This window comes from Aspergillus nidulans, chromosome IV, assembly GCF_000011425.1.
Source record: "Aspergillus nidulans FGSC A4 chromosome IV".
NCBI classification, from domain to species: Eukaryota; Fungi; Ascomycota; class Eurotiomycetes; order Eurotiales; family Aspergillaceae; genus Aspergillus; species Aspergillus nidulans.
Window position 1 is genome coordinate 562,914 of NC_066260.1, and position 19,773 is coordinate 582,686.

The 19,773-nt window shown below is 52.4% G+C and overlaps 9 protein-coding genes across 9 annotated transcripts, besides 1 other annotated feature; 6 read left to right on the forward strand and 3 right to left on the reverse strand.

The window, feature by feature from the left end:
• Positions 1-19,773: part of a sequence feature (contig 1.123 816..128436(-1)) that runs on past both edges of the window.
• Positions 463-1,938, forward strand: ANIA_07245 (uncharacterized protein; the record flags this gene model as incomplete). The annotated part of the gene is made up of 2 exons (XM_050611896.1): positions 463-712; positions 773-1,938. The coding sequence occupies 2 exons, from the start codon at positions 463-465 to the stop codon at positions 1,936-1,938; spliced, it is 1,416 nt and encodes a 471-aa protein (XP_050467869.1).
• Positions 2,289-2,699, reverse strand: ANIA_07244 (uncharacterized protein; the record flags this gene model as incomplete). Its single annotated transcript, XM_675421.1, has 2 exons — positions 2,289-2,462; positions 2,547-2,699. 2 exons carry the CDS (start codon positions 2,697-2,699, stop codon positions 2,289-2,291), a joined length of 327 nt encoding a protein of 108 aa, XP_680513.1.
• Positions 3,807-5,760, forward strand: ANIA_07243 (uncharacterized protein; the record flags this gene model as incomplete). The annotated part of the gene is given in 6 exon segments (XM_675420.2): positions 3,807-3,975; positions 3,989-4,325; positions 4,397-4,485; positions 4,522-4,618; positions 4,672-5,261; positions 5,369-5,760. The coding sequence occupies 6 exon segments, from the start codon at positions 3,807-3,809 to the stop codon at positions 5,758-5,760; spliced, it is 1,674 nt and encodes a 557-aa protein (XP_680512.2).
• ANIA_07242 (uncharacterized protein) lies at positions 6,440-8,134 on the forward strand (the record flags this gene model as incomplete). Its single annotated transcript, XM_675419.1, has 2 exons — positions 6,440-6,774; positions 6,829-8,134. 2 exons carry the CDS (start codon positions 6,440-6,442, stop codon positions 8,132-8,134), a joined length of 1,641 nt encoding a protein of 546 aa, XP_680511.1.
• ANIA_07241 (uncharacterized protein) lies at positions 9,070-11,244 on the forward strand (the record flags this gene model as incomplete). Its single annotated transcript, XM_675418.1, has 1 exon — positions 9,070-11,244. The coding sequence occupies one exon, from the start codon at positions 9,070-9,072 to the stop codon at positions 11,242-11,244; it is 2,175 nt and encodes a 724-aa protein (XP_680510.1).
• ANIA_07240 (putative MFS transporter) lies at positions 11,860-13,365 on the forward strand (the record flags this gene model as incomplete). Its single annotated transcript, XM_675417.1, has 6 exons — positions 11,860-12,032; positions 12,099-12,673; positions 12,723-12,915; positions 12,967-13,039; positions 13,107-13,140; positions 13,178-13,365. 6 exons carry the CDS (start codon positions 11,860-11,862, stop codon positions 13,363-13,365), a joined length of 1,236 nt encoding a protein of 411 aa, XP_680509.1.
• Positions 13,607-14,379, reverse strand: ANIA_07239 (uncharacterized protein; the record flags this gene model as incomplete). The annotated part of the gene is made up of 2 exons (XM_675416.1): positions 13,607-13,633; positions 13,708-14,379. The coding sequence occupies 2 exons, from the start codon at positions 14,377-14,379 to the stop codon at positions 13,607-13,609; spliced, it is 699 nt and encodes a 232-aa protein (XP_680508.1).
• On the reverse strand, positions 15,712-17,150 carry ANIA_07238 (uncharacterized protein; the record flags this gene model as incomplete). The annotated part of the gene is made up of 4 exons (XM_675415.1): positions 15,712-15,764; positions 16,123-16,377; positions 16,429-16,840; positions 16,887-17,150. The coding sequence occupies 4 exons, from the start codon at positions 17,148-17,150 to the stop codon at positions 15,712-15,714; spliced, it is 984 nt and encodes a 327-aa protein (XP_680507.1).
• ANIA_07237 (uncharacterized protein) lies at positions 17,868-19,708 on the forward strand (the record flags this gene model as incomplete). The annotated part of the gene is made up of 2 exons (XM_675414.1): positions 17,868-18,827; positions 18,914-19,708. 2 exons carry the CDS (start codon positions 17,868-17,870, stop codon positions 19,706-19,708), a joined length of 1,755 nt encoding a protein of 584 aa, XP_680506.1.

Genomic DNA, 19,773 nt, shown 5'->3' on the forward strand with positions numbered 1-19,773 from the left:
TGGTAACTGATGGCGTGCGGTTTGCCGAGTAGAAAGATGTTGATAGGGAAATGTTGTGACTGGCAGAGAGGTGCAGTATTAATCCTGCAATAAATAATCATCCAAGACACAAACGGCACGGTCAAAGGCTGAATCGGCTTTGTAATTGCGAAGCAAGGCTGTGAGTCTGCTTTGCAACAATTTCCAATCGATCAGTCTCTGTGCCGCAGAAGCAGCAAACGCCGTTACCCAATGTAGGGGGGGAAAAGGCCAACCAACTGACGATAGTGAATGAGAACAAAACCCAGAAAAAGGGTGAATTAGGCAGAAGCATCTACGGCTCCAAAGATAAAATGCAGTCGGCTGAGCTTTCGGCCTTCTTCTTTTCATCTTCCAAATACTCATATATTTTTCATACCCAACACTCCTACCTTGCAATGAAGAGTTACCACCACTGACGACCTCAAGCGTCATCACACCGTGATGACAGAGCCCAGACGAGAAACGATCCGTGGACGGGGCAGAGGCAGCTGGCGGCGTTCAAGGAAATCGAGAGCTGACGCCGAGCCGAGTGCGCCAGCTGTAGGACCATTATTGTCAACAATCACGAGAGAAGATCTTGACAGCAACATAACCTCATCTTCTGGCAAAGAGTTTTCCATGATCACAGACTGCAGACTGGTAGGGTCTTACAACTGGCTGAACCGGAAGAGCCCCACGATCCTTGTCCCAGGTAAGCGTGAGCAAGAGAGACAGCCCTACTTCTCCAGGCTGCTTACACTCAAATCCACAGGTGCCCCTCCAGAATGGACACCCACAGGCACATCGGAAAGATTACCGCAGGATAAAGGAACGTACTTTCGCGATCAAAATTCAGCTAGATATGCCGCCCATGTTTTCCAGCCCGCAGCAAATTCGATCCTCAACCAGGACCCAGATTTCGACTTCACCCAAATTGATATCGTTGCTTGCAACAGTACATTAGGTAATCTACGTCGATTCATCGCAGAGCCAGACAAACAATTCAGATTCATCGTGGAGGCGGTTGGCTCGACAGTCTTTTTTGTGCGACGCGAGAATTCGCCCACGCAGGCTTTATCCAACGTTGTTGGCTTCGGACATACATTTCCAGAGGCGAACACTACCTGGGGTTCCGACGTCAAAGGGTCTGAATCGCATCAGCGAATCCTCCAGTATCGTTTTGCGGGCCTGTCCTGCCTCGTCCGTTACGGAGGCGATGGGTACCTTCCTCAACTTTATCAGCCTCACGGTCCGCGACGAGAGCCCGCGGCGACTGCTCCGGATGATTTGCTCGCATCTTTCAACCAGGTCTCAGTCAGTACAGTCAGCCCTGAAGGAGAGCAAGCGCTTCGCGTCGAATCCGGAGGGGAACTAGTTCCGCAGTCTGCCATGTTCGATCTGAAAACCCGGAGCGCGACGAAGCAGTATTCGAATATACTGAGAGACGAGCTTCCCCGACTATGGATCTCACAAATTCCGAACTTTGTCGTTGGCTTCCACACGGATGGGGAGTTTCACGATGTACGCGTCGAGGATGTTCGTGAAGAGGTACGAAAGTGGGAGGAAAGGAACGAGGTCCAGTTGCGAAAACTTTCGACTCTGATGAAGCTCCTGATCGAATTTGCTGATGGCCAGCCAAACAGAAGATTTGAGGTCGTATACAATGGGACGGACGGGAACGGCGAGTTAGAATTGAGGGAGGTCGGGGACGAGGTGAATTGCTGCCTTTCGGATGTGATGAAACGCCGTTGGGCAGCGGGATATCTTGATGGGAGAGGTAAAGAGAAGAAGGATGAGCGTGAGGAAGTAGATGATGCTGGGCAGAGTAAACACATAGAGCGGGAGGACTCAGAATGGAGTGGAGAGTCGGAGTCTGAGAAGGATTTCACGGCCTGCTCTGCGTCTACCTGCGGCTACTGCGGCCACTGCGCGTACTGAGTGTGTTATTCGTAAACCTGCCCTGCTGTTAACGAAGTCGGTATTTTATCTATCCTAGTCATGTCAATCAATTTAATCACTGCCAATGTTTCACGGCCACTGCCCTCTGAGCTTCGTTTCACGTCGAGAAGGGATCTGATAAATGTCTGTATGAGAACCTGAATGTTACCTGCAACAGGAATACTGATCAGTCTAATGTTCATTTCCCAGGCAGACCTCGTCAGTCTTGTTACCCAACAGCTGCAAAAGCTACAGGCGAGCATTTTCTCTCCCTTTCCCCCCTTTATTTATTCAGAAGAGCTGAATTCAGAATGTTCAGAGGACAGCCAAGCTGGGCATCGGCTTGCAGATCAGAGCTTGCACGGCGCGATGCCTCTTAACTTGTATCGCCATATATTAGCCAAGCTCCATGACTTGACGTTTCCCTCTCGCGCGAAATTGGCACCGAGTGTTGCTAAACGGCTAAAGACATACGTCTGCGACAACCTCGCCGCATAAGCAAAATGAGCCTGAATCTCCATACACTGAGATGCATTATAGTTCAGGCCTACCTCCGAAGGTTCCCCGATTCTCTTCCCGCATTGAGGCTCATCAGAGCTTAAGCAGACCATCAATAAGCCCATCATATGGCCCAGAGCTAGGCCTGTGTAGCAATGCAAGAAGGAAACGGACATGAAGCAGTGAGAGGGTGATGCAACGAAATCGACGGAGTCCTTTGTGCCAGTATGGCCATTGTCTCTTTCGCAGTCAGTGCTTCGCATTTTGATTCGGCCATCATGTTACTCAGATAAAGGGACTAGTGAAAGACAGACGCTGGACTGGGTACGAGCACGAGATGCCGAGGGGAGCTGATATCAGCAGCGCAAGCATCGTTTAAGTGGAAATGGTGAGCTTTGAGAAAGGAATGTTCAACTTCGGCGATGTTGCTATCAAAAGTCAGTGGTAACTGACACTAGACCGTGCCTCTATACAGTGTTCTCTGCGGTTCCCGCAGTGGGCAGCTGCCTAATATAGTTGTCCGTCCAACTCACTTATGGGTTGACTTTAGAGCAAAAGCCCACTTCGGAGAGGTATTGTTAATTAGAACGGTCTTGGAGAAGATTTTCATATACCGTATTGTCGCACGCCATTGAGATGAGTGGGGTCGCGGAACATAATGCTTTATCCGCTCGAGCTGAGGTTCTACACGGGATACCACCATTTCCCATTTATCCAGCGCAAAAGATCTCCCAGAGTACTGTCCTGCCTACTGATAACTGCAGGGGTAGCAGCGGTACGGTTTCGTCGGCATCCTTTCTTTGCTCCCCAAGAAGATCATGGCTACCTGCCATGGTGCCTCTGTGCTGTGTATCTCCAACCCCAATGCAATCACGCCATCAAAGTGCCAATGACCATGGATAGCCTGAGCGCTAAGACCGGGAAAAATCTATAAATTCATATACTGATCACCACAGACAAGCTTCGACAAGCTTCTCCTTTCATCTTGGCAAAATAATGGCATACGAGATAGCCGAGAAAATTGGAGTGCAAGTCTCTCCTCGCGCCGAGGTCGAGAATGACAAAGTAGGAGAGGCTCGTGCAAGATTCGGTGAACTGGACTTTGAGGAGTATACTCAAGGAGGCCTTGGTCGTCATCTGGGTGTTTTTCCCACGATTCTACTCATGTTTGCTACCCTCCCCCAGCCCCCGGTTCTTTCGGTGCTTTTGCATGCAGTGACTTAGGCGCGTAGTGTCGGCCGCATCATTGGGACCGGCATCTTCTCCACTCCTTCGTCCATCACCAGCAGAGCAGGCAGCGTCGGCTCCGCCTTGCTTCTCTGGGTTCTCGGACTTCTCCTTGCAGGCTCGTCTGGCTTGAGCTGGGCTGCATGATCCCCAGAAGCGGAGGCGAAAAGGTCTACCTGGAGGCCGCGTTTCGCCGACCGAAGCTGCTGATCACGGTGGTTTTTGCCGTTCAGGCTGTCGCCCTGGGGTTTACCGGTACTTGCGCCTACCTGCCCTCCTCCCTTATCCGCTTCCTATTTGCGCACGCTGACAGTGACGATAATAGCCTCGGGATGCATTGTGTTCGCATCAAACATGATCGTCGCATCAGGCAAGGAGGCGACCGAAGGGGAAGAGCGCGGAATCGCCATCGCCGTCATCAGCTTCATCACCCTGCTTCACGTCTTTCTGCCCAACTGGGGTGTGCGGGGTATGAACGTCATCGGCGTCGTCAAGGTCGTCCTGCTGCTCTTCATCGTCGTCACCGGCTGGGTGGTTCTCAGCGGTCGGTTGAACAGCATCCCCGATCCGTACGCCAGCTTCCATTGTTCTTTTGTTGGCTCCGCAACCTCGAGCAACCTTTATGCCACCGCGCTGTTCAAGGTCCTGAACTCATTTGCTGGGTATGCCATCGTCCGTTCGCGCCGGACTTTGTACCGTATATGCATAACTGGTAGTACTGACTGCAATCCAGCTGGTCAAATGCCGCCTATGTCCTCAACGAGATCCGCAACCCGGTGCGCACGCTCAAGATTGCCGCCCCAACGGGCCTGGGCATCTGCGGTGTGCTCTACCTTCTCGCAAACGTCGCATACTAAGCCGCCGCTACGCCGGAAGAGATCGCCAACAGCGGGACAACTGTCGCTTCGTACTTTATGGGTAAGGTATTTGGAACCGCTGCTGAGCGGGCCTTAAGGTAAGTCACTCCCCGTACCTTCCCCTTGAAGAATAAAATCTAACGAGCGATAGCGTCCTCATCACGATATCGGCCTTTGGCAATGTCATGACGGTGACGTTCGCCCAAGCGCGCGTCAACCAAGGACTCGCCAAAGAAGGGGTGATTCCCTTCCCGACCTTCTGGGCCTCGTCCTGGCCCTTCGGATCTCCCTCTGCTGGCCTTTTGCTGCACTTCATCCTGTCCGTCATTGTGATTGTCGCGATCCCTTTTGGCGACGCCTACAACTTCATCCTCGACCTTGAGGGGTATCCATCACCGATCATTAACCTTCTCGTCGTAGCGGGGTTGTTCTACCTCCGATACAGCGAGCCAAGACTCCCGCGCCCGTTCAAGGTCTACTGGCCTGTCGCGGTTTTCTTCATGGCTGGCCAGGCTTTCCAGGTGGTGGCGCCGTTTATCAGACTGCCTGAAGGCAAGGGGGATACGAGTCTACCGTATTGGCTCTACCCCATTGTTGGGATTGCGGTGTTGCTTGCAGGCGTTGTATATTGGGGGATTTGGCAGCTGTTGTTGCCGTGGCTGGGCGGATACAGGCTTGTCCCTGAACATCAGGTTCTGAAGGATGGGACAACAGTGGCAGTCTATAAGAGGGAGAATAAGAGTGAGTAGGAGGACACATGACTAGAGCTTCGGTGAGGGGTTATTGAAACCACGTAATACCACATACATAGTTCAATGTATTTTACACCTCGTTTGCTTGATCAACAGTCTTGGCAAGAAAGCTAGCTCGTCGTCCCTTTGCCTTCAAAACCTATCCAATCCTCATCCTCTCAAATCCGATCCACCTTCTAAAATGGGTAGCAGCCGAAGATTCCAGATGTACATTCTCTTTCAACCGAATTCTCCAACTTACTCCATTATTCACTGGGCGAACTACGGTGAGAAGCCGAGTCCAGACGTACGATGACCAGTCTTCCACCAGGCACTCCAGCGAAAGCATAGCATTCGAGGAATTACTCTTCAACGAAACATACGACCGACCGCATTATATCCTGATTCGTGACAGGGCTAGAACTCCTATCGCAGCTCTAGTTTGGGTGAGACGGACTAAGGCCAAAGCCTGCCTCTTCGTTGCTCAACACCGGAAGGAGAACACGTGACGATATATCTATACGTAGCCAGTTACCTATCCTCGCCGGTATCGCCATTCCAGAATGCTCCAACCAGCTGCAGTTTGGTCGGTCCCGATCGCGTCCGGTAGAGTATGGGGTATCGCGTGGGTTCGGAGCCGCATCCGTTCCTCTATTATTGGGATATTGCTAACGTATCTGGGCCGAAGAGCAGAATCTGGGGATTTAGACGGAAAATAGCGCGATCGTCGACTTCAGCTATTCTTTTTACGAGATCCTGCATGCATAGGAACCGAGCACACCTGGCGAGACTAATCCAGGAGGGGTAATTTCGGGAGAAACCTAGAGAAATGGATCGTCAGTCCAGAGACAGAGCCAGTCAGCAGGAACGATAATGGTCGGCGGCAGCTGTCAGAGCAGCTGTCAAGCAATTTTATAAACATCAACCCTGTGATGATGATAAGCTATCGAGGGTATCACTTGGCGACTTGGCATCGTCCCCAGCATCGCCATCTCTTTCCTTTTGCGGTTAAGTTCAACTCGTCCCCCGGCCTGCTCCCTATCACCCCCGCCTTATGGTATGGAGTAAGGTGATATCGATTGATCAGGGCACGTACAGGGCGTCAAGGGTAGTACAGCTTATAAGGCGCAGCTCATCTCACGCCTGATACCCTCTTTCCCATCAATCTATCAAACTATAGACCGCAACATGGAGAAAAAGTTCCCCTCGGTCAAAGACGACCCCGTCGCCAGTGCCGAGGGCACTATAGTCCCTCACAACACAACCAAGCGCGGTCTGTCCTCGCGTCATCTGCAGCTCATGGCCATCGGGGGCTCAATTGGAACGGGTCTTTTCGTAGGCATTGGCCAGTATCTGCGTGAATCTGGCCCGCTCTCTGTTGTCCTCGGATACCTCCTTTACGGACTCTTGTTCATCTGGCCGTGCTACTTGTGTGTGGGCGAGATGTGTGCATACCTGCCCATCCCCGGATCGATATTCGAACTGGCCGCTCGATACGTCGACCCTGCCTTTTCCTTTGCTATGTGAGACCTCTCTCCTGCACACCCTATCGGTGTACGTCAACGCTAACGGCTCAGGGGCTGGGTGTACTTTTATGCCTGCGTGATGCTGGTCTGTGTCGAGTACTCATCCGTCGCTACTGTGATCCAATACTGGAACACAGACGTCAATCCGGCCGTCTGGATAGCCATAGTCATGGTCGTCTGTATTGCCCTGAACATCGTCGCAGTGGAATGGTACGGCGAGAGCGAGTTCATTATGTCCTCTACAAAAGTGCTCCTCCTGCTCGGCCTCGTCTTCCTCACATTCATCACCATGGTCGGCGGTAACCCTAAGCATGACGTCTACGGCTTCCGCAACTGGACCGACGGTGTCATGTACGAATATTACGGGTCCGGCAACACCGGCCGCTTCCTCGGGCTGTTCAACGTGATGGTCTACGCTGCATTCTCTCTCCCAGGGCCTGATATGCCCGCCCTTGCGGCCGGTGAGATTCAGAACCCTCGATACACTATTCCACGCGTGGTGAAAATGACGTTCTGGCGTATTGTCGGCTTCTACATCATCGGCACCCTTGCTGTCGGCACAATCTGCAACCCCAATGACCCGCGGCTCATCGGCGCCATCGAAGACGGCTCCGCCGGCTCCGCAGCCTCCCCTTGGGTTATCGGCATAGAGAACCTAGGCATTCATGGCCTGCCCGATCTTATCAACGCTCTTATCATGCTGTCCGGTTGGTCCTGCGGCAACGCCTTCGTCTACGTCTCCAGCCGCACGCTGTACTCGCTCGCGAAGGACGGGCAGGCCCCGCGCTTCCTCATTAAATGCACCAAAGCCGGAGTGCCGATATATTGCGTCGCCGTCGTATCCCTCATCACCTGCATCACATTCCTTGCGTGTGCTAACTCCACCGTCACCGTCTTCAACTGGTTCATTGACCTCACCACCTCCGGCTTGATTGTCACATACACCTGCATGATTGTTGTCTTCCTCTGCTGGTACCGGGCCCTCCGCGCCCAAGGAATCGACCGCAAGACTTACCTCCCCTGGGTGGCGCCGCTGATGCCATACTGGGCCATCCTTGCATTCCTCGTCGGCTTCGCGGTCACCGTCTTTAATGGGTTTACCGTATTTTCGCCCTGGAGCACACAGGGGTTCGTCACCAGTTACTTTGCCATTGGTTTCTTTGTCGTGATGTTTGCCTTCTGGAAAACCTGGCATCGGACGAGCTTTGTGAAGCCCGCCGAAGCGGATATCTACTCTGGTAAAGCCGAGGTTGATGCGGAGTGTAGGATTTGGGAAGATGGAGGCGTCGAAGAGCTGAGAAGGGCCGAGTTAGCGAGAATGCATTGGGCGAGAAGGTGGTGGGAGAAGATGTGGTAGATATTCTGCTTGTATTATACTGTTAGATCTTCTCGTCATGTACTTCAAATAGTCTATGAACAACTTTGAACAATATACATTTATCAACTTTGACATGTAGATATGGAACGTCAAGTTCTGGGATAAACAAGAGATGATAGGCACCCCGAGTGCGCCAGTCCAACTGACCTTCAAGGCTAAACCGACGTAGCTATATATTGGTTGAATATGACGAAACTGTCTTAACAACTGCACCCATTTACCAGTCTGTCCTATCCAATGCCTTAACCATGCCTCACTTCGATACAAGTCCAGGGTTGCAGTGGATCATGTGACGATGGAGCGTTCAAGGGATTGCTCAGCTACAGGTCTCCTAAACTATATCAAGACGACAGATTGGGAAAGGCTTCAACGAAACCACTATACACACTATGGCTATAACAAGCAGACCTGTGACAATTTCCATTCGCACTTTCGAGGTTGCATCGCTCGGACCCTGCAGCATATGTTATGAGGGGTACAATTTCACCAAGCTAATGCCTTGGCTTCAGGATAAGTATGATCAGAAGGACACCTAGTGCCGCGCGGTCTAATTCAAGCTCTTGGGGTTGGCTCAATCCGAGCCAAAGGCTGCAAGCTAAACAGTTCTCACGGGGCGGGCATGCTCTTAGGGCAGCTGCCCATACGTCCATCCGGAGATCGTCAGGCTCCCTGACTCAATTATTCCGAGCCCCTCGCCAAGCTAATAGGGTACCTTGGTCTGGCGCAATTGGTCAGTGGCATTGTCTAGATGCGGAGATTCTCATGGATCGGCCAAATGGTCGGTATAATTCCATTCCGACAAGGAACCCGTATATATATGCGACTTTCAGCACTAGGGATCCGGGTTTCTGAGACCGGCATCTGGGACAGACGTTAAATTTTGGGATACAGAACTCGGTTCAAGACAGGCGAAAATGCGCGTCACGGTGGCATTGCTCTGCCTTGCCGGTAGTGCTTATACTGCCAGTGCAGCGCAATACGCTAAGTTCAGATACCTCGAGTCCAGCGACTTTCGCATCATCATCGACGCCGGGTCCGGTGCATTACTCTCGATCGTCAACCCTCACGACAATGCATCCATGAGTTGGATCAGTGGACCAGAGGATACGCCTTGGCAGCCCGCCGGGAGCAGATGGGGGCTCGGCTACGTGAATCTAGGACCGCTACATCGGAGTTTTTGGCAAGATGCAATTGTCACCTTCAATGGCAACAGGGTGAGCGCCGCCTACGCATTGGATGGACTGGACGTGAACGTCACAAGGACGCTCAACCGAGACGGTGTCTTGGAGGAGTGCTACGTTTTCACCAATACGGGTGCTGAGCCTCTTGCACTGGACGATCACGGACCCGAGTCTTTTGCGATTTACACCCCCTTCAATGATCACTATACATCTACAACAGATGTCCTGGAACATCGGGCCCATGCACACGTCTGGGCGAACGGAGGGGCCTCGTCGTGGGTCAAGCTCACGCGAATGGGTTTGCGAGGACCACATCTCGGTATTGTGCTCACGCAGGGCGCTTTACAGGGATATAGTATAGAGGGGAGGAGTAGACTGACCTCTTCGGACACACGGGGGATCTTTCTGCTCCACCCGGCCATCCCAACGCTGGAGAGCGGCGGGTCCGGTCGAGTCTGCTGGGAGCTGTTTTGGCATGAGGACTGGGATGAGTTCTTTAAAAAAGCTAAGCAGCGGTCCAGTCAGTTCTTGCATGTTACCGCAGATAGATGGACCGCAGCAGCAGGCGAAACCGTCAACCTAACCGTTTCCGGGCAAAGATCGGGCGAGGCAGTGGTCCTTAATGGCCAGAGGGCAGAGCTACAACTCGTTCCTAGCGGCAATGATTCATATTCGACGACCATCCAGGCCGATAAGCAAGGAGAGCAGGAGGTGTCCTTCACCGTCGGAGAGAGTGAGGAGCAAACGAACTCCACTATTACCATCAACGTCGTTCCCGATATCGACACTCTCATTGCCAACCGCGTCAAATTCATCACGACAAACCAGCAGCTGAGCCTGGATTTCCCAGACGAGTCAAAAGCGGGTGCGTACGCCGTGTACGATAACCAAATGGAAGGTATCGTTACGTTTGATACCTCCTCTGACCGAAACACCGGCCGCGAAAGGGTTGGCATGGGAGTCCTGATTGCGCGGTGGCTGCAGCAGAATCCAAATTCCAGCCCAGATATTGAAGACTCGCTGAGGATCTACTACGATTACGTCAACAACAAGCTTCAGGAAACCGACGGGTACGTCCGGTCATGGCCCATTGGCGCAACAGACGGCTCGCTACGGCTCTACAACTGGCCCTGGGTGATGCAACTGCATCTGCAGATGGCCAAGCTGGGCAACAAGGAAGTGACGAGCCACGGCGACTACAAGGCCACGCCTAGCCAGCGCCTCCTGGTCACTATCGAGCGGTTCTATGCCGAGCCGGAAGCGATAGACTATTATCCCATCAACCTCCCCATCCACGAGAGCCTGGTATATTTCACCGGAAAACGCGACGAAGATACCGTCGCCCGCCTCTTGACGCTCTTTACAGCACACGGCGACCGCATCACGTCCGTCGGGTCCGCCTATCCCTCTTCAGAGGTGAACTACGAGCAATCGATTATCGCGCCCGCAGCCATAATCCTCCTGGAGCTATACCGCTCGACAAACGAGAGCAGATGGCTGGACGCGGCTCACGGCCACTTTGACCGATTAGAGGCCTTTAGTGGCCGACAGCCGAATTTCCATCTGCACGATGTCGCCATTCGGCACTGGGACGGATACTGGTTTGGCAAGGACCGGATGTGGGGGGACACATTCCCGCATTACTGGAGTACGCTGACAGCGATTGCGATGCATCACTATGCGGTGGCGACGGGAGATGAGCACTATAGTCGCCGAGCAGAGGGAATTCTCAGGGCGAATCTGGTGCTTTTCGACGAGGAAGGGAGGGGATACTGTGCCTTCATCTATCCGACAAGTGTCGATGGTCGGCCAGGGAGTTACCTGGACCCGTACGCGAACGACCAGGATTGGGCGTTGGCGCATCTTCTAGCCCTGAGGGAAGATGGGTTGGGCGAGGGAGATCCTTGATGAGCCAGGCCTGTGCTTGTCTGGTCTAGTATCATGGTTTACTAAGCCCGGGTGGTGATAGTGGTATGCTGTGTACTAGGCTGACCATGAGGTCTGCATTTCAGAGGTTTTAGGGCTGTTAAATGCAGTTAATAACAAGACCAGACACATTATGCGTTAGAATTGGATAACTGCATACCTAGACAGTCATATAAATACGAAAAGTCCAATATCTAAAGAAAGAGGACACGCGATCTAACAAATAGGACATAGTTCGAGTACATGCTAACCCGGCGACAAGTGACCAGGAGCCTACCAGAGAAAACTAATGATATACATCATGTGAAAGAAAACAATGATCGTCTAAAACTGATGGGACGAGGTGTCGAACCCACAGTAGATCTGTAGGACGATCTGCCCGCTACTAGGGCAAGAATGGCAGAGCCCTGGACGGCGCTGGCCACCTTTACGATTTAGGCAGTTAATATCACTTGCTGGCCGATCTGCCGTTTAAGGAATCGCGCCTTGGCCAAGGAGCCGGCTCCTTGTCCTTCCTCACATTCTGGGACTTCGCTTGCTATCCTCCTCCTCGCAGCAATCGGACTTGGCCACTGTGAAAAACTTGAGATACAGACTATGGAGACTCTTCAAATCGAAGCTGAACCACCAGCACCTCGTCTTCTGCTGCTCAAACTCATCAGCTCGGGCTTCTCGTTCTTCGTGGCGGGGCTAAATGACGGCAGTCTAGGTGCTCTTGTCCCATATATCCGCCAGGAGTACGACATAGACACTAATATGGTCTCCATCGTGTGAGTCTCCTTCTAGTCTAGTCAGGGAATATATGCCAACGACCGTCTAATCTAACCGCGGCTCAGTTATGGGACTACCTTCTTCGGCTGGTTTTTTGCCGCGCTCACCAACAGCTTTCTAGGCCAGTACTTTAATACTGGTGTCCTACTCCTTCTTGGGGCAGCGCTGCAGGTCCTGGCGCATGCATTACGCACTTGGGCCCCGCCATTCCCGCTGTTCGCGGTGACGTTCTTCATTGCCGCGCTGGGCCAGGCGTACCAAGATACCCATGCGAACAACTTTGTTGCCACTGTCAAGGGCGCCCATCGATGGCTCGGGTTTATCCATGCCATGTATATGGGCGGCTGTCTGGTTGGACCCTTTGTGTCTACCGCGGTGGCGTCCTCGGGAAAGAGCTCGCACTGGGAGCTGTTCTATACCACACCGCTGGGCATGGGGGTAGTAAATCTCGGGCTGGTCTGGGTGGCCTTCCACGAGTGGGCGACCATGAGGCAGCGCGAGCAGGGCGGACGAGTCGAGGGTCCTGCGTCGCGCAAGCAGGAGGCGGCGACTGAGATCAAGAGGACTCTTGCTACGCCGGCAGTCTGGCTGCTCAGCCTGTACTTCTTCTTTTTCCTTGGAGCAGCCATCACCGCGGGAGGTATGCACCTCTGTCCTCTACACAAGCAGCCGCATTACTGACTGAACAGGCTGGATCGTCGAGTACCTGGTTCACGTCCGCAACGGTGATCTCGACAAGATGGGCTACGTGCCGGCCGGGTTCTACGGTGGCAGTTTTATCGGTCGCCTGGTGCTCGCCGAGCCAACCTATCGATTCGGCGAGCGCCGAATGATTCTCCTCTACGTAGTGCTTTGCCTTGCCCTGGAGTTGGTCTTTTGGCTGTGAGCGCGAGAGTTCGAACGAGGATTCGTGCGTAGCTAACTGAGGAATAGGGTTCCTAATATTATCACGGAAGCCGTCGCGATCAGTCTACTGGGACTCTTCTCTGGTCCATTCTTTGCCACGGTAGGCTCGATCAAGCTCCCTCGGATAGGACCGGCTAACAGATTAGGGCATATCTGTCGCATCGAAGCTGTTCGCAGCAGAGATCCGTTCACCCGCGCTAGGTACGTTATCCTTTTCCTGAAGACTAGGCATGTTCAGTGCCGCTGACAACGGCAGCCTTCATCTTCCTCATGGGACAGATTGGAGGATCGATATTTCCGGCCGTCACCGGCGTTATTGCTGCGCGGTCTGGAGTCAAGGTCCTGCAGCCCATGCTGGTCGGTTTGCTTGGAGCAACGGGAGTTTCCTGGTTGATTATACCAAAGCCGCGTCTGCACCACGATTAAGCCATCCAGTCCTAGCAGTCAGCATGCTAGAGAGTATGAGGTGCAATTATATGGCCAATGTACTTATGTAGGAAACTTCGAGCTTTGCATGCGCCATGATCGAAGAGGTCTATCATCATCCTTTATGCAGCATCCATGGCCCGTCTTTGCATTAGGCCCAATAACTACCTAGCAATACTAGGAGATTAGACAGGCTATCTGATATATTAAAACTTATATTTTCCCCGGGTAACCACCTAGTTTACAGCCGGATCCGTTTGGGCATCCACTTGGAATCGTTAAGTACATAGGCCACCACAGGGTCTAAACACCAACCTCTAATCTTCGATGCAACCTGCTCACAATCTCTAAATAGCCTGCTTCATTCTCTGCTGTTACGACTCCATGCCTAACCAGGAAATCAATAACAGCGACGGCGCTATTCAGCTTGAACTCTCCTTCCCGCAAAGCACGCATAACCTCCTCTACCGTCCACAGATAGAACCCCTCCACCTCGCCATCCCCAGGAACAGGCATAGTACTCGGATCAAGACGTAGTTCATACACGTACTCCACCTCCGGCTGCAATGGCCCAGCCTCACAGCGCTCACTGGGTCTTTTTACATGATAGTAAGAAATCGCACCGCCACCACACAAGCCCCTCCTCACTAAATCCTCGTCCAGACTCGCCTCCTCGACAGCTTCCCTCACGACCGCCTCAACTGGCTTTTCCCAGAAACGGGTCTCCAGCCCCCCGGCAGCAGTGTTATCCAGGAGCCCCGGGTAAGTTTGCTTGGTAAGTGATCGGCGCGCTATCCAGAGTAGCAGTCCACGATCAGGATCGTCAACGAAGCAGGTCAGTTGTACGCCAGACGTAAAGATTCCGAAGAGCGTACTGGCGCTGCGCTCGATCTCGAGAAGTAATTTCCCGGTTTCTGGGTGGCGGATGGGAAACGTCTCGTTTCGCCAGGCCCTGGAGAGCCTAGACAGTTGAGGATGCGGGGACTGTGACATCCTATGTAGAGTCGACTCCATTAGGAACGTGAGTGTTTCCGTCGTCCATGTACCTGAAGACGTAGTGGAAGTGGGGTTTAAGCTGGCACCGAGTATCAGTTCCTGTGTTTGGTGGTTGACAGTCCATCCTGCACTGGAAAAGTCGAATGCATGCACTATGTCGTTCGGGACATGGCCAAGAACATGTGGAGAATCAGACACTTTGAATGCATAGTAGCTCTGCAGGGTTTCTTTATATAGGGCTAGTTTCTCGGTGGGGTAGGGGAAACTGCGCTCGGTTAGTCTGGACTATGGGGGTTATGTAGAGGCGGGAGAGGGGAGGTTGAAGGATTCAGATACTTATCGCATTCTCGAACAATGTGGAGGAGGGACTGAGGCATCTCGGCAGGTACCTTACTGTGGGAAAGCTGTAGAAAGGTGGATTGCTTGAGTAAGAGCCTGACGATTATACCTAGGTACCGTACGCTAATGAGGACAGATCTGCAGTTGCCTAGGTGACAGGTGTCATTGGAGTAAGACAGTCAAGTGATGACCACAAGAAACTTGATGTACCTACTTGGATAACTTCCACCGATTGCAGGCATAATGGAACCCGTAACCTGGCCTTACATCAAGGCAGGCCTGTGGTATAGGCCCATAATTGAGATACGTACCTGGCGCTTACAACTCACCTACATTACCGCATCCCTCCCCTTTTTCCAATCAGAGTACGTAACTGCAGATTCGATATATGGAGGATCTCTGCCAGCTGGCCTCGTGATCTGACTTCTCAACTTAAAGGTAGAGGCTGCAGAGCATTCGCGTCTGCATTTGGCTTTCCTCAGATTACAATTGAGGTCGCCGTACTATAACCCTCGTCATAGCCCTTATCGCCCTGCATCGCTCTTCCAGATATGGGCAAGCGGTACGCCTATTGCTGCTGGTGCATGGCTGGTACTCCGATCTCGCCCTTGGTCAGACTATATTAGTTCCGTTGTTCCTGCCTTGACGTGGCCTTTTGATGGTCAAGTCAATGTGATATGGATGGACTATGAAGATAGGCTGGCAATGGGAATGTTGGGACAGGTATTACTGTTGGAAATACCCCACAAGGGTACGGATTGGGTGGCCTACGCATCCTGTCAAGCCGAGACTACGATGGGCAGCAGAGACAATGATTAGGATAATCGGCGAATTATACCGGTGCATAAAGTATGGGATGGAAAGTTGATTGGTTAGTTTGATCTAATTCCAGTCTTCCATGCTTCGGTACAATAGAAGGATGGGAAGAATATATTAGGATGAAGGTATAACTACCTTTTACTAACATACTTAGACTAAATAAATGATTATGGATTCAGCAAAGAGCCAATATTATGGCAGTGTTATAATGCGGCTGTAGGTCAGCATGAGGCTGTACTCAGAGACTGTGGTGAGACTTACGAAGCCCTAAGTTAGAACAACGATGCAACAGGTGACCCCGAAGCGATGCCTAAAGCAATGCATGTAGGCAGTTCAGTACTAGTTTCGCACTAATTACTTATTCAGAATCTTAAATGACGCCAACCCATCCCGGGGTTACAGGCGTCGATTAGCCCTCAGAATTGTTCTACGTTGATTCGCCGCTCGCAAGCACCTGTATCGAGCGGCCATTCTAAATCGGCTGCGGAAATGAAGCTCTTCACATCATGAGAATATTACTATTTGTCGCAGAGCAGGAGAGTATGCCCCTAGGTTAGTGATTATCTGATAAGTGCCGTCTAATTGCCACCAACTTAGCCAAACCCTCATCCCTCCTTCTTTCCAGGTCACTTAAATCAAGATTCGATACCCAAACGCTCACTCGCTTCTTAAGGTCATCTGTCTTTTCTTGTGACTCGAAGTCAAATCCATGCTTGTGCATATCACCCAACCAGTACTTCAATGCTGGTCCCAAATGATCCATGAAATGACCGAAATCTCCACCCCCGCCGAGCGTATTCGTCATAACAGGTCCAGTCACAGCCCAGCGGAGACCCAAGCCCGATGTCATTGTCTTATCTGCAGAGTGTCAGATCAAGAATAAACTCGCAGTGGAAGCAGCTGACATACCAAGATCCTCTGGCGATACAACACCCCTTTCTATTAGACTATAAGCCTCCGCGCACAGCGCGGCCTGGAGGCGATTCGCAATAAATCCTGGCGTTTCCTGACGAACGATTACGGGGTCTTTATCAAGACTTTTGTAAAAGTCATATGCGGCAGCGATGTGCTCATTGGCCGTACGCGGATGCGGAACGATTTCAACCAATGGAACAAGGTGCGGCGGATTGAACGGGTGGCCGATAAGTATCCGGGCTGGATTATTCTTGCAGTCCGCTATGAACATTGATGAGGGAATGCCTGAGGACGAGGAGACGATTGGAATGTGTCTGGGAGTGAGGGCGTCTAGGTGGGCGATCAGGGACCGTTTGATAGGGAGTCTCTCTGGGCCGTTCTGATTCACCACAATGAGGTTTCCACTCTGTGATTATAGCAAGCGCCATTTAAGGGTAATAAGGGTGACGAACCTCTTGTATAAAATCCACGATCTCGAGATACGGATCAATGTTGGTCACGAATGTCAGATTACTCAGGCACGTCTCGAGTGTTAGAGTGCAGCCTGGTACAAGTGGGCATGTTTTCTCCAGATAGTCGCGCAGCTTGGTCTCTGCTTCTGGAGCCGGGTCTGTCACAATTACCTTCAGACCTCTAGAAAGGAAAAGGGCAGTCCAGCTGGAGCCGATAACGCCGGTGCCGATGACGCCAATGGTTTGGATGGAATGGGAGGCCATTTTTTTGTGTGACGCTGTCGACTATCAGACTATCCTGACTTTCCATATAATGCTTCTTCTCCTCCTTTCGAAGAACCACAGGCCTCGAAAGGCTAATATGAAGGGGAAGCGGTACGCCAAATACCCTATACAAGAGGCTGTTGAGTTTCGCTTTTCAGCTCGAATGAGTTTTTAGAGAGTATATATAATGGAACATACAACTCCTAGCACTCAGGGTGGTATATGAGACAGTTTTCAGAAAGATGAGGGGAAATAACTATACTAGTAGATTAAGCACCTACCTCGGAAGCGGATCACGTATGGGGCAGGCCTCGTGGTGAGCCCTTCATGCCGCGGGAGTCCCACAGCTCGGTGGTCTCCCGGCCAGTCTCGGACAGTCTGCGGTGCTAGCCATCCCGCGGGACATATATACAAATGGTGGAACACCAACTGCTGCTTCAGACGATCCCGCGGCACGTTGTGGAGTCGGCTTGCCGACTTCCGCGCTGATCGTCGGGATGCCGCCGTTATGGACGGTGAAGTGAGCTGCCATGACGGAATCACTACGGGGCGCCACGCTTGCAGCCTCACGTTAGACGGTTAGAAGCTGTTTCGACCGGTAATATAATTTCCGAGCAGTCTGAGATAAAGGACTACCTGTACGCCCTTTGCGACTATCCCGCCAGCCTATACTTCCGCTCCTCTCCAACAAGCCAGCTCTGAATCTATTCAGACAGAATGCCCCATGAAACAGTCCCCAGTGACACCATCTACGGCCCAGGAACATACGTAGACGAGACATTCCTGCCAGCCCCGCAAGATGCTTGCCGAATCTTCGAGTACCTTGCGTCCAGCACACCAGGCTTCACTACCGACAGAGCCCTCTGGGAGACCATCCATTTCAGCGGCTCAGAACACCCCGTAATCCCTGGTCCCATCAAAGCGCCTCTCGTCTCTGCAGCTCTTCATGCAATGTGTGGTGTTGTCGCGCATGAGATTGTCCAGGATCGCGACGGTACCCCAGCAGCGTCACAGACAGTTAATGTGAATACTGATCACGCGGCTATCTGGCTGGGCACGGTTCTCGCTGCGACACTGAATGTTGACGGTACAAGAAAGGATATGAGTGAGGTTGCGCGATCGGGTGAACTGCGTTCTCTTTTCGATAGGGATTTTGAAGGAGGGTTCATGTCAACGCCCATGCGTCAGCGCACAACAGCCTTATACAAGACCGCCACACCGGGCGTCTGGTACCAGCTCCATGGATCCCTTGATGCGCCGCCCGTCTTGCGAGCATTGGGGATTGACCCCGAGTACCCCGCAAAAACATCGCACGAAGCATACAAGCACATAGCGCAGCGGATAGAGCAATGGACAGCGGATGAGCTGGAGATGCTAAATATCAAAAACGGCTTCTGCGGAAGCATCTGCTTTACGCCAAAGGGGTGGAGTGAGACGCTTATGGGGAAACGCCTTGCCAGCCATCCGCTCGTGAACTACAAGAGGCAGACACACGCGATTCCGACACCGGTTGTGCCATGGCGACAGGTTGAAGACGGCGACGATAGGAGGCCGTTGGCCGGGATCAAAGTTGTTGAGCTGGTGAGGATCATAGCAGGTCCCATTATTGGGAGCACCCTTGCGGCATTTGGGGCAGACGTTATTCGCGTGAACTGTAGTCGGTTGGTGGATTTGAATGTATGTTTCTTTTTTCTTTATCCTCCCATCGTTCTTCGTTCTCATCTATAGCATCAAGCAGGCTTGCTAATGATAATAAATTACAGGTCCTTCAGTTAACCCTCAACGCCGGGAAACGAACGATAGACCTCGATCTCACCCTCGAGTCTGACAGGACTCGACTACGTGAACTCCTCGCCGACGCAGATGTCTTCGTCCAAGGGTTCCGCCCCAACGCCATCGCGCGCAAGGGATTCGGCGTGAACGACCTCCTCGAGATCGCTGGCCATCGTGGCAAAGGGATCGTCTACGTCGAAGAGAACTGCTACGGTCCTGACGGCCCGTATCACGAAAGGCCCGGGTGGCAACAGATCGGTGATGCAGCTTCAGGATCGTCGTATGTTATGGGCCGGAGTCTTGGATACAAAGATGGCACGAGCGTTCTTCCGCCCTTGCCTATCTCAGACATGAATACTGGTCTTATTGGGGCGCTGGGAACGCTCATGGCGCTGCGGGATCGGGCGAGGTATGGAGGCTCGTACCGAGTCGCAAGTTCTCTCGTCAAAGCGGATGTCATTGCACTTGAGCCTGAGGTTGGACTTTATAGCCCTGCGGTGGTGGAGAAGGCTAGTGAGATCTTTCAATGGGGACATATCGGGCCAGAGCAGTTTGTCACAGAGATTCTGCTGGTGGTTATGGATGGGTGGAAGAGGGTATTCCCGCAGTACTTCGGAACTGGGGAGGAGAGTCTGCTGACTTCTTTTGAGAGCGGCGAGGGGCCGTGGGTGAATATGAGTATTTTGAGGCCGGTGGTGCGGTTGGGCGATGAGGGAGTCAGCCCAAGGTGGCTGACGCCGTCGGTACCGAACTGCTTCCATGACAAGGGGATCCAGTGGCTCTAGGGTAGAAGAGTATTACCATGAGGAGAAACGTAGTGGAAGCAGCATGGGAACTGTCAAATATAGGT